We start from the raw sequence: 14,124 nt of genomic DNA on the forward strand, positions 1-14,124 counted from the left end.
TATCTTAAAAATTATACCTTTTATTCCTCTCTCTTGTAAACACTGAAAACCATGTTGCTTCTCAACAAGTACCTTAAACATTGATTTAAAGACTACTAACAGCTGCATTTTGAGCTGTTTTGTCTGCTTTTGGTTTCTAGGGGAAATTATCTGATATATGCCCATTTGAGAGAAGAACTTTCTTCCTACAGCTGAGCTTTTTCCCCTATGAAACTTTTAACCTTTTAAAAAGGTGAAGCCCATAACAGCAAAGAAAAGAGAAGCAAAGGCTTTAGAAAGCCAAGTCAAAGCTAAGTCATGAGCATATGTAATCAACAATGTCACGTAGGATAGAGGTAAAATCAAAATACTGTTGACAGTCATCTCAAAGGACTGAAATTTAATTAGGCTACAGTAATGACCACAACATTGGATTAGTTTCACATAGCATTTTTATTCTGCGGCTAAGAGCAATGAAAGGAGAAAAAAAAATAAACACCAAAAAACAACAACCACAGAGCAAGTCATTATCTGCAAAGTACTGCTCACAGACTTCTTCCTCAACTTCGCATAAATGAATAATGAAAAAAGGAGATTCACTTGGATCTAAATCAGTTTGCTACATACAACAGACACAAGAGAGCCCACTCAGCTTAGCCAAATACATCACAGAAATCCCAGATCCTGAGTCAGCAACTTGAAAGTACCAACCTTAACTACTGTTAGCTAACTGCATTACAGTTTATTACGTACATGATATTAAATCATTCATGCTCAAAGACCGTTTGCAAAACAGAATGCAGCACAGCACAACTGCAAGGTTTGCACTCAACTGTAAGGGATTCAACACAAGAAGTAATATGGTAAGGATTTTATGTGTGGACTCTAAAGTAATGTCTTCACATATAAAACTTGGAAGTATTTTACTACAACACTGGTTTATTAGTTTTTGTATGCTCTATCCTTTACAAGAAAATAATTAAGTTCCACAAATTGTTATATTTTACACATTACAAATGTATGACAGAATTTAAACAAATCGCCCTAAGGTAAGGACTCTCATTTCTTCGTGTGAGGGCTCACTACTTAAAAGTTTCAAAAGGCTTTTGTGCAGAATGAAGTCTCAGCTAGCCCAGGACACCTGTACAGGTGTCAATATTACTGACAAATGAACTCAGAGGCTGACCCCTTCACGTTCACACCTAGTAATTTCTGGATCAAATTTCCACATTTCCACAGGTATTCTGCAAGCTCCTTCCCACTTTCTGCCAGTGGCTCACCCCACGGAAATGCACATGGTTTTACATATAATTTAGTGAAGTTCTGCGTTTTCTTTCTCTGTTTTTTAGCTTGTGAGGAAACAGGACACTGGATGAATAGCATGCTGGCCTAGGAAAGATGCTTTGCATGTACTGTGCGTCCTACTGTGATTATCCTGTACAGAAATAATTTTTCGATAAATTTTCCATAAAATTTTTCCCTTGCATTTTAGTTTAGCTGTTTGAAAGGAACAAAGGAGAGGAAATACGGGAAGATAGATCACATGTATATTTTCTTAGGCTCAGTAAAGTATTTTGTCTCCAGTGAAGTAAATGGCAAAGCTCCCATTGGTGGCCTGAAAGTAAGATCCACTTTAAGTATACAATGAACACGTGCACCATCTAGCATGTTTTAAATGCTACTGCAATTGTAGCTCAGATTTAGGATAAAATGCTGGAAGATCCCATTTCCTTCCCGAAATGATTAAAGTATTCAGATTTTAACAGCTATTTAGTAGCAAAGCTTATTAAACTAAAGCTTGCCATACATTTGCTAACGAGAATTATATATCTGAGAAAAAGTTATCATCCCTTACAATCTTCATAAATTGTAATCTTCATATATAAAAGAAAAACAAAAAAAATAAATCAGAACATGGAAAACAAGAGGGACAAGGCTAGGCAAGTGCATCTTCCCCCAGAGAAAAAAAACAACAAACTTATCCAAGCACCAAATGCCCACTGCGTATGCTATGTGCATGCATCAAAAAACAAGAAATAGTAACCAGGGACAAGAGGCTTGGCACCAGCTCTGCTGCCATGCTAATCCTCCCCACTCCCACAAAGGTCAATCATTGCCATCTTGTGTTGGAAAAGGTGTAAAGCAACTGAACTACTGTACAGAGTTCATGCTACTGAGGAAGCTTGCTTTGGCCTTCTACAGAAAAGAAGCAAGTCCAAGCAGAGTGGCATTCTGAAAACAGATAGTTCTGGGAAGCCCTTCACTGGGAGTTCAACAAAAACAAAAGTAGCCACGTTAAGCAGTAATCTACAGAAAGTTAAGATTTATTCACGTAGTCAGTTTTGCTCTGAACTACAGAATATTTCTACTAAAATTACTACTCTGTAATTTCCATTACGAACAAAACAGCTAAAAAGACGACACAGGCAGATCCTTAAAGCATGCAATAAACATAAGGCAGTCTTGACATTTTTATGAGCGGAAATCCTCCTTTAAAAGATTAATGTTTGCCATAATACTTTTAGCTCATTCTACCTTATTTTACTTCTTACAGAACCTAGCACATGATGTATTTAAGATACCGATTTAGCTAAGCATGTAGCAAAATACCAAGTCCTGTATAACATAAGTTTCATATCAAAATACTTTGTCCTTTGGCAGCCAGCACAATCTAGAAGCATCTACCAACCGGAAAGCAAATATAAATCTTGTTGTTGCTGATAAGTCAACATGGGGTGAAAGATCTGGCTACGATTTTCAACTGACAGATGACTTCAGTGAAGAACTTCGAGACAGATATTGCACCAGAATTGTGAGGGAGATTGTAAACAACTACATTAGAAGAGGTTCCTACCGATTGCTGAATATGCCTCAAGTACCCAGTTATACAAGTAAGAGACAGACAGCAGTTTCCTCTTGTTTCCACATCCTCAACAAAACAAACATATCTCAACTGTCTCTACAGTTTTGAATATAGCATGGAAAATGACTAGGCTGATGGACTCTGGACTGGCTGTTACTTCTCACAAAATAACCTGGGGTTGTAACAGGTAGCCCTGTGCAATCATCAGCTCATTGCTAAGGAGCAGTCAAGAAAGGAAGCAGACTTACTAATTATTAGTAAAAGACCAGAATAAAAATCAGAAAGCATCATAATATAACTGTATACATCTAGAAGGCAGGTACAGCTCAAATATTGTGTGCAGTTCTGCTCTTTCAATTCAAACAGGTTTTAGTAGAACTACAAAGAGTGTTTCATGCTTTCAATCAGCCCTGCCACTGTCCTTGCAAGGAGCAACTACACAGATAAGAATTTTTCAGCCCAGGAAAAAGAAGAGCAAGTGCTGGTAGCATAAGCATCTGTGAAGTCATAAGAGGCACAAAAAATGAAGGGAGAAAGATTACTGAATGTTTTTTACAGTACAAGGACTAAGGAAAACCAAATGAAACTGGCAGGTGGCTCAGAAACAAACAAAAGGAAGTACTTCTTCACACAATGTGTAGTTAAACTCTGGAACTAATTGCCACAGGATGTTGCAGATGCCAAAGTTTACATGAGTTCAAAAAGCAATTACAGAAATTCACAGGGGGAAAAAAATCACGAAGGGCTATTAATCACAAAGATATTACCTCAGGATTAGGAAATCTTGGAACCACAGATTGCTAGATGCTGAAAGACCACACTAGAGAAGCATTGCTGTATGTTTAACCTGTTCTTATGCTTTTCCTTAGGTACCCATACCTGCCCACTGCTAGGGGCAGGACTCTGGGGTACACCCACTGCAGGCCTCTTTCAAAAGCTATTAACCTGTAAGAATGGAGGAATTGAAAAGTTTTTAAAGTCACTTTTTCCCAGTTCAGCTATTCATCTTCTGCTCTGCCTCTTTTTATATCTTAGAACCATTTCTTCCAGATGTCTCCAGTCGCAGGGCTTCTTTATTTCCATAAACTTAGTATTTGTTCACTGGCACAAGTATCAAAATGATACTCCTGGGGAGGAGCCCATAACAGATAAAGGCCTCTATTTGAAGAAAACCTTCAATACATTACGAAACATGTAATTTGTCAGAAACTGTTTGAAATAAACATGGAAAGGCAGCAAGACTCAGGACCTAAAGGCTGTCAAGGAAAATTCACGGAGGGCTGAAATACAATTCCAGGATGCAGAATACAGACAAAACCTGCTGAAGTAAATTTTGATACTTATGTGAGCTGTCATTATGAGATTGGGTTGCCATGTTATAAATAGTTTGCCATCAAACAGTATCTTGAACAAACAATAAAACACTTTCAGTGCTTCAACAGTAAAAAGCTGACAGACAGAAGTAAGGCAGGATTGCCGTATCATCAGTATCAAAAAGAAGCATCCCAACCTCAGGTATATAAAGAAGTTAGATTTATAGATAGAGTTTATAGAGCTTCCTGATACGAAACTCTATTAACACGCAGAGCCTCATATTAACAAATTTACAATGGAAAATAAAAGACAGTTTGTAGCCATCAGAGGAATGATATACTGGAACAGGTTTTCAGTATGAATAGCAAGCCCCCAAAAGTCAACCGATTTAAAGATGGAGCTCAAAATAAATGAACAAGATGGATTATATAAACACAGCTGTCTATAACAGAGGGAGACTGGGCTTTATGACACAGTAGATCCCTTCCATTCCATTCCTAATTAAAATACAAATACTTTATGAATGTGCATTGTGGGACTTACGACTTTCCTTAAGCAGAGTTCTGATCACCACTCAATGCTGTAAGAATGAAATTACTTGTAAAGCCACCTGAGAGTTCAATGCATTACGCTATCAAAGTCTGACTCGGGAGGATAAAAAAACTGCAACACAGACAAGCACTCTATTCACTATGGGAAAGGCAAAGAAATCCCCTTTCCCTGTCATTTGTCCATAAAAATTATCACCACTTAGCAATAAAAGCATGCAGAAAGTAGAGAGAACGTTGCTGATTTGACTAACAGAGCTAATCAGTGGTGGTTTTAAAATCTTCCCATAGGTACAATAAAACAGAGCATGTCATCATACATCATTTTGCACCGAATAATGATTATTTCATTAGAAAAATGTACCTGGGATCTGTGATCTCCCGAATCTAAAGAAATTCGGTGCAATGATGGTGTTTTTGCTAGATGGTAATTTATGAAATATATACTACAAAGTTGAAGCATACGTACTAAAGCACAGATACCTATGTTTATAATCACACAGACAGTGTGCTCCTACAGGTCTAGTCTGAGTTTATAAAATAAAAACTCCAGCCATTACTGCTTTGAAATGGAAGGTTGTTCCTTATGCTGGTGAGAAGCAAAACTGACAACACAAAAATCCCAAGTCAATTTGTCAGAAAGCAAACAGCGCTGTTCAGTAATAAAAGGAGATCATTACCTCATTAAATATCTATGCTTCGCTGTACAGGTCACCACTAGTTTTACCTCAACATTGGCAGGAAGGGAAGGGGGAAACCTTATTTTGTAAAATACTTTCCATCCAAAAGAATGGCTGCAAGAAGGCTGATACAGGATTTCAAAAGCAATACAGGATGTGGAGAGAATTGTGAACCTATAATAAAACTTAGATAGTCACACTAGCTATTTCAGAGACTAAACAGCCTAAGAGACAGATCATTTGTCCTAGATTCACTACAACTCCTACCTACAATTCCAAACTATTACAGCAACACACTCTAAAGGACAAATACTGTAATTGATTGAGATTTCAATAATAACAATCTGCGATCTCCAAACACACATATTTATGTATTCACATGGATTTTACTTATCACAACCTTTTTTTTTCTCCTTTTGCACAACATTTTTTTTTTTCCTGCCAGTCTGGGTGTACAGAGAGGGTCTGAGTGGAAGCCTCACAGAACAATAGCAGAACGCTGCCAAGGAAACAATGCATGTGCAAGAGGAAGCCCCAGCAGCTACAAGTCAGTCTAAACCTCAATGGATGCAGAGGTAGCTAGCACAAGTAGCACCCTAGCCTGGATTGTCCCCTTCAAACCTTTCACTGTTTAAGAACTTAATATATTAACAACATAACTCCGTAAGGCTTCCTGAGTGACTCAAATCACTACACTAACTGTAGTCCTTCCAGAAGGTTAAATCTGCTAGATTTTCTTCCTTGTTTTGTCTCTTAATATAACGGTCATCTCAGTTTAATAAGCTGACAGGTTTTTGTTCTGTATGCAAGGACTAAAAACAGCTGATCAGTAAGTCAAAGGCATTTCCAACTAATCTGCGTTAAATGCGTCAGCATTATCTGTGGGAGGCACCCAACGATTAAAAGTACATGTGATCAAATCCTCCTTATATAGTCAAGACCAAATGACCCAGACACAGGTAGGTCTCAGAGGTGTGGATTAACCATATTGTACTAGAAAAACAGCAACCACCCTTTATGACATCACTGTATTTTAACTATATTTCTCAATATACTGGTGCAATGTATTTATATCAGTGAGCATACATCTAGTGTAAATTATATTCTTCTATCACATTTTACTGCCCATGTCCACATTTAAATCAGTAAGATCTGACTATATTTTTTTTAAAAAATCCATTTGTAATACTTACAAAACACTAGTATGTGAACGAGCCACATAGCATTAGGTGTTCTTAACCTTACTTTCCCATTCATAGGGACAGAGGTCAGAATCTGTTTCACTTCAAGCAACTTCCCAAAGACTATAAAGCAGGTACTTACTGAGATCCTCTGCAAGCTGGACCCTTTTGCCAGTTAGGAGCTTAACCTTTTTTTCACTGTCCTCAGCAAAATCTTCAAGCACTTCCTTTACATTCTTTTCCAAGCGTCTTACTGTTGGAAAAACAAAGGACGGGTAAGCAACAGCACTTCTGCAACTACATTTTTTTAAAATATCAAATATTTTAAAATTAAAATATATAGCAACATTGACTTGAGAAAGAAAAATGTAGTTACTATTTACTGATTTTTTTTCTGCTTGGAAAAATAGACAATTGATATCAGATAAGCTGAAAATACTTTAAACTGGAAAGTATCTTAATTATTTGACATTCCATTTACATTAAATCATTCTAATTTAATGCTGTTAAATCATTAATCACTCTAATTTAATGTAAATGAAATGTCAAATTTTAGTTACTTTACATTCTTTAATTACCCAACCAGGACATAAAAATCAACCAGTCATGCTGAGCATGAAAGGAACAGAGAGCTAGAGGAATGCTAAAAAACTTTAAACATTTTTTTTTTTATTTCAAACACCTCAATTCACTGTGAGCCTTACCTTCGGTATTAGTAAGCTGCTGCCTCAGCGTATTTGCTGTAATTGCCAGCATTCGCTGAATTCGCCAGAAGAGGACAATATCATTGCATTCGAGCTGAAACGAAGGAAGTCGTACTGTTAGACCTCCGATCTCCAGTAAATATCCTACCATTACAAGGCCCTATGTATATGTATATACATCCTGATCTCGCATAAAAATACCACAGAATAACTGCTGGAAGTAACAAAGAAACATACCAAATACACATCTTAAAAAACATATCAGCCCTATTTAATACACTGTATCTCCTTTCAATCTATTAATTTCAATTTCAACAGAAACTGACATATGAAGGGATATAATAAAGTTTACACATCCTATAAACAAGGTTGTGAGTATAACCTAATACCCACTGAAACACCACACTTGTTCACAACACACTGAAAGACAACAGCTGAATTCCATATTGTAACTCCCTGCCTGGTAAATGCTTCTGAAGACAGTGTTGGAGCAAGGGCTGTATTAATTAACAACAGAAGAGACAGTTTCTACACCCGCTAGAACTAACATCACATTAAGGACACCTTAAAAGACAAAAAAAAAAAAAAAGAAAAAAAAGGAAGAGGTGGCTAGACATCACAGAGTGTCAGCTCTCTACCCTACAATCTCATTCTCTTGTCTCTCAGAGACAAAAGGTATTTCTGCAGCAGTAAAGATTTCTAGCTCCATGAGGATAGTTGTTTCTCATTTAAAAGCAAAACAAAACTCCACAGAAAGTCAGGAACTCCACCCTTTCAGTAATTTCTCTTTGATTTAAAATGCAGAAGTAAAAAACTGCATATTCTTTTCTTTGTGTTACTTTGTGCATACTGTCATTTGTTGTACAAGTTTGGCTTCAGAAAACTAGAAAGTCGTTTAACAGAAAAGATAATTATTTACAACCAGGCAGTTGTAAGCTCCAGTTGTTGTTTTTTTTCCCCTGTTGATCACATGGGGTTCCAAGCATCGACTCTAAACACTTATTTACCATGCTTATTTCATAAAAGCACCTTTACTTAATGTTTTCTCTGAACATTTAGCACCGATAAAGAAAACAAATATCAATGTAAAAGTGGAAAAAATGGATGCCAACAAGATATCACTAGTTGTACGTACAATACTGCTTTTAACAGTGTATTTTCAATGCACATTGACAAATTCACAGATGCTGAGTTCGTATGTGACCTCTAGTGGTCATTTTATATAATTACCACCAGGGTGGAATTTTAATAAATCACAAGGCTCACAGAAAACATCCAAGATTACCAGCTACATTAAGATAAAGGATACAAAAGAAATGTTAGACTAGTTTAAAGTATTTGTGGGATGTTTTCAACTTAACTGAAAATTTTAAGGGAAAACATTAATGTGTATCAGTCCTACATTTTACCTCTGAGTCCACAAAATGCCGTTGATAGTAATAGAAACCTCTTCGACAAAGGTTGCAGTGGTTCAAAGCAGTCTTCAGGAAATATCTTCTATAAATTTGGTGCCACGTGTCTTTTATCTAGAAAAAAAAAACAGTACTTAAAAATATTTTTAAATTATATACTACAGAATATGACAAATTATGCTGCTCTTGGCATGATGTAACCTTCATCTTAACATTGAGAATACATTTTTGAGTCATGCAAATTAATTTGCTAGTTAAACCAGATTAAAGCACAGAGAAATATTTAATGGGTCTTATGTAAACAAAAATGGCTAACTTTTTTTCATTTTCTCCATATTTATGTTCCAGTTCTTCAAAATTAAACACACTTAGAAAACAAGGCTCTTAAAAAAAAATTAGTTGCTTAGCACTCATACAGCAGATGTGGATTACTATGCTGACCTTTAAAAATGAGAGATGATAAATGCTATATAAGAAACAGGCAACAGGTATTTAAATAACTTTTCTACCTTGAATAAACACATGCATGAATATCGAAAATGTAGCTAAAGTTACTGCAGAAAAAAATCACTGTTAAAATATCCACATCTATTACTTACTATTTGAATTTTTACTTAGTTAAAAATTAATCTTTAATTAGATAAAAGGTCTAATTATAGTTAAGAGCCTTACACTGCAAAAAGATAAATCATTCTACAGAACATTTTAAACCCACGTTACATTCCCTCAGGGCACTCTAATAAAACTGCCTTTTTGCAAGTGTTTTTACAAAATTCCCCTCTCTTGGATGTAGTTATGAACTGTATATACAACCACAATGAAAGCTTAGGAATGTGCAACATGTTTTTATCATATCTGGCTCATAAGGGCCTTGATTCCACTGTATAACATATGAACAATAATTTTAAACAAGCCTTGTCACAATTCAGGCCTGTGCTGCTGGTGAGAACTCAGCAGATTCTGAGTTCAGTCTGAACTGACAGATTCCAAAGTGTTGTACTGCACTTGTCTGACAGCCAACAGAAGTCTGTGAATTGCGTGCAAGCAGTCATTTAGCAAACATCTGCAGCAAACATCTGGACTACAAACTCAGTATTTAGACACAATCTTTTGTATACTATCTAGAAAGAACATCCAAATGTTCATAGGGAGCTTCCATATGTTTTATCACAATGGCATCTTACCAGACAGGGGTCCACTGTTATTCCTCTTGCTTCAAGATTCTTTCTGACAGTTGTCACTTCATCATTTGCCAGATAAGCTGCATGTTCTTCATTGCATTTGATTAACTTCTCGAGTTCATTTTTTGTTTCGTTACGAATATTCTAGGATAAGAATGATTAGTTGGAACTGATTATTGTAGATTTGGAGATCATAATCACCTCCTCAATAAACTATCTCCTAATAAGCCAGTGTCAAATATCTCTGACACTATTACATTTATGTGATCCAAAAGTTTATTTGTGTACAGACATCTAATAGAGACTAATTATAAATGGCTAATCGTCTACTTTTTTCTGTTCATTATGCACAGAAATGTAGAAGAGGAATGGAAGGTTAGAAAAAAATCAAAGCTGTTAGCTACCTTTCCCCTTCAGGAATATCAGCTAGTGTGGTTCACATTCATGTGTTTAATTAAATGATTCTGCTGCTCTGCAAACTCCTGTTTAGTTTTGAACTGTATCTGCCCCCTGCAGTAGACATACAACCAAAAATTTACATGAAATTTTGTGCCGTTTTCTTTTGATTCTAACTGGAGGAGGAAAAGAATAATCAAAACAAAAATCAGACCATAGGTTTTCTGAAACCAATGAGAATTGTCAGCTTTGCCTATCAGCTAGCAAGAAGTCTTCATGGTCTTTAGCTCACTGGACTCATATCTTTAAGTTGCTGTTCATTAAATTCAAGTAAGATAGGCTGCAATGACTGCCTTTCTCCCATACCTGGCTGCACAGTTGACTGTAAAACTCCTTCCTCTGAAACATTACTCTCTAGTGTATTCTGTTAAATTTTACTTATTTCTTTAAAGTATGATTCAGTTTGAGAAATATCTAGAAAAAGTAACATAAAAAGCCCATCATCACTGGGCACTGAAATGAAGGTGCTATTTAAATTCAAAAAAAGCAAATTCCAAAGGAGTAAATGAGAAGAGAGGTTATGATGAAAACAGTCAATCAGAAGATACAACTGTGACAACACCAGTGATAATGCTGTCACATATTAATGAAATCCAAATGGAGCACGATAGAAAACTGCATAAGACTTCTGCTTAAAAGTGACTTCTACCCTGTTTTCATCAATTTCTCTCTACTGAAAGAATAAAATCCAGGTCAATAGTATAATAGTACAGATGTAATTCAACTGAAGAATAGAAGACAGTTTACAAACCAGTATCTATCTGTAAGATGAAACAAATATATAGAAATCTAGAGGGTGCAATGTTTAAAACTTAATTAAAAGCAACAACAATTGCAAAGTATTTAAACCTAAGAGTGTTTTTGAAATCATAAGTTCTGTGAAGAGGGTTGGTATTTTTGAAAACTGACCTAGTAATAATCAAAGTTTTCTAAATGTAAGGAACTATTTTTTTTATTTCTATTTTTTAACTTTATTTTTTTCCCTTTATATTCTTCCCCAGTCCCTATTCTTTTACCTGTTCTTTGGTGCGGCCTATCCAATACATCCACCTTTTTTTCCAGTCTGGACCCACCATATCTTCAATAACAGACTCAGCTACAAAAGAAACATGGTAGTATCACATGAAATATATGCAACCAGCTAAATTTATAGTTCTAAAAATAGACTCAAGATGAAGAATAGATATTTTGTGCCACAAGTCAGATATCTTTTATTAAAATTAAAAAATGACTGCCAATGGGCGCTGGTAGATATTTCAAGGAAGTATATAAGAAACATGTCATCCCTCCACTGAGACAGCGTTGTTTACAGCTTCCATATTTCAAGTCATGAGTTTCAAATCATACTTGTTGCAACTTGTATCAAAATTAATTATGCTTGATAACCATAATTGGATCAACTATTTTCCTGAATTTATGCAATCCTCTTACATAGTTCTGTGCCGTTTTTTGATTCTCTATCTCTCTATCATTTAGCTACTGGCTCCCTTACTTATTACAAAAGGAAGAGCACCACCAGCTTATTCAGGCTGTATTTTGACCAGTATTTGCATCAGTATCAGTGCCACCTTAAACTGTCTCTACTATCTCAGTTGTACACATACAAAATCTTGCACTGCAGCGATGAGAAAATTGGCCCAGATTAAAAAGAACACGACCAGAATATATCACACAACTCACTGTCTTTGAGACGACTTTGGAGCGTCTCTTCCATAAAGTGAATAGCTGCATCCCACTGCTGTTTATCAGATATCGACCGATCTTCTAAGGCATTGTGCTGGATCACTCGCTGCAATACAGAACACCTTTTTAGCATAAAGTAAGTAATTTATTCAGGATTTAGTAAAAAAACCAAAAAGCCAAAAAAACCACACAACCACAAAAAAAGCAATATAGCAACACAGAATTAATTCTGATATCCTCTTCACCTTTTGATGTCTAAACCAACAGCATTTATTGGACACACATGATTTATTCAAAAGGCAGCTTTCAAAGCACTAACAAAAATATTTTCTTGTGCCTTTAATTTGACCCTTTGGTATAGCCTAGCATAAGTAATGTAAAAAAAAAAAATGCAACAAACAACATGAAATCCCTCTAGACAGTAGAGTCTATAAAAATGGCAGTGGAACATTGTTTTTTTATGTGGCTATACTTAACAGAGCAAATAAGCTAATACTGAACAATTCTCACATTTAAAGAATACAAAGATACTGAACATGCAACTTATGTCAAATGATTTCAACAGCACTTAGCAACAATATGAAAAAACCCACTACATTATACCAGACTATCCTCTGCTCTCTCATTCCATTTATGTCGCTTAATACTTTCTTCTTTGACAGCTTGCTTCAGTTTATCAAAGATATCATCATGCTCTTTTCCTTTTGGCTCTGTCATGAAACGGGAAAATTCTTCTTGCAACGTCTCCCATGCAACCTAGAAAGTCAGAAGACAACACCTACTGAAGCAGACCACTATACCATGCACCAAGCTGTAAAGAAACATTTATTACAGTTCCTACAACAATTTGCATACATTCTGAAAGCAAAGTACAAGCATAAGTCACTGACTTTTCCTTTGCTGTCTTATCCATTACTACAAGGTCAACACTAAAGGTTACTTCATTATGGAGCGAGTTAAATTCTGTTAAACTTGGATAAATCTATAAAATATGAACATACCTAGTTTGAAGGAGTTGTTTAAGCTTTTAAAAGTTTTTTTTCCTCCTGTCTTTAACAGAGAAATTCGTCAGAAGAACAAAATATGATGTTCATGCTCTACATTCTTCTTGACATCAAGACTGTGCTAGTTTTCTCTGACATGTAAGCTGGTAAGAACTGCAGATAGCCTTTCAAACCATCAATTTACTTCTCTGGACCTATGCTTGCATTTTAACAGACTTTACACAGATATATATTTTTAAATTTTAAATAAAAGACATGGTAAATAGGAAAATGAAGCACAACTTTATTTACAGAACTGAAATATCTTAATCCACTTGAATTCTAACCTCTACTGCTTTATTAGGCAGTTGCTTGTCAGTCCACTGCTTCAGTTTGATGTCCACAGTTGTGTTAAATGTCCCTGAGTTCATTGTCTGTGCTGCTGGAAGGTAGATATTCTCAATCACATGAGTAGATACCCTCTCCCATAATGTCTTCTGAAGAATCTCTTCCCTAAAATAGAAAGTTATAATATCTATGATGGCTTCCAAAACAAAACTGTCTAAAGGGTGTGCATTCAATTTCTTAGAAACACTGACAAAGGACTATAGAACACAGGAAATACTCCTTAACATCAGTGCACAACTTCAACCCAAATCCACTTGCAAGGACAAAGCTACACAATGTTTTTGGTAGAAAAGACAGCTTCAGAAGTTCAGTTCAACAACACTTTTGACTACTACTGAACAATAAGGGTTCCTTGCACCTTTTAACTGTAACAGTATAACCACGCAAACTGTGTGTCCATATGCATGGCAGGTGGGGGAATAGTAATGGGTCAGACCGTAAAGCATTGAAATGATTTGACTTAGAAGTCCACACTCCCATAACAAAGCATGTGGGGTTTGTTTCTGTTGTATTCTGAACTTTTTTTTTTTTTGGGGGGGGGGGGGGGGAACATGCCAACAAACATCCCAGATTTGATAAATAATGAAGCAAGTTGAGAAGTTCAACCTACCCAATCCACAACATAAAATGAACTTCAGCACCTATTACATAGCCAATAGCAGCAAATAACAAAATGACAAAACTGCATTATGTTTGGACTACAACAGAAATCCAGACTAATACAGCGCTTAC

The 14,124-nt window shown here is 35.9% G+C and overlaps 1 protein-coding gene across 4 annotated transcripts in view; it reads right to left on the reverse strand.

The window, feature by feature from the left end:
• The window catches only part of OPA1 (OPA1 mitochondrial dynamin like GTPase), a 53,061-nt gene that overhangs the window by 12,563 nt on the left and 26,374 nt on the right, over positions 1 to 14,124 (reverse strand). For all 4 annotated transcript variants that reach the window (XM_035544437.2, XM_035544435.2, XM_035544436.2 and 1 more), the window contains 8 exons: positions 13,332 to 13,497; positions 12,605 to 12,757; positions 11,999 to 12,107; positions 11,335 to 11,414; positions 9,866 to 10,006; positions 8,679 to 8,795; positions 7,270 to 7,363; positions 6,708 to 6,818 (listed from right to left, as the gene is read on the reverse strand). In XM_035544437.2, the coding sequence (XP_035400330.1) occupies positions 6,708 to 6,818; positions 7,270 to 7,363; positions 8,679 to 8,795; positions 9,866 to 10,006; positions 11,335 to 11,414; positions 11,999 to 12,107; positions 12,605 to 12,757; positions 13,332 to 13,497 (971 nt within the window). The remainder of the gene's footprint in view (positions 1 to 6,707; positions 6,819 to 7,269; positions 7,364 to 8,678; positions 8,796 to 9,865; positions 10,007 to 11,334; positions 11,415 to 11,998; positions 12,108 to 12,604; positions 12,758 to 13,331; positions 13,498 to 14,124) is intronic.

This window comes from Cygnus atratus, chromosome 9, assembly GCF_013377495.2.
Source record: "Cygnus atratus isolate AKBS03 ecotype Queensland, Australia chromosome 9, CAtr_DNAZoo_HiC_assembly, whole genome shotgun sequence".
NCBI classification, from domain to species: domain Eukaryota; kingdom Metazoa; phylum Chordata; class Aves; order Anseriformes; family Anatidae; genus Cygnus; species Cygnus atratus.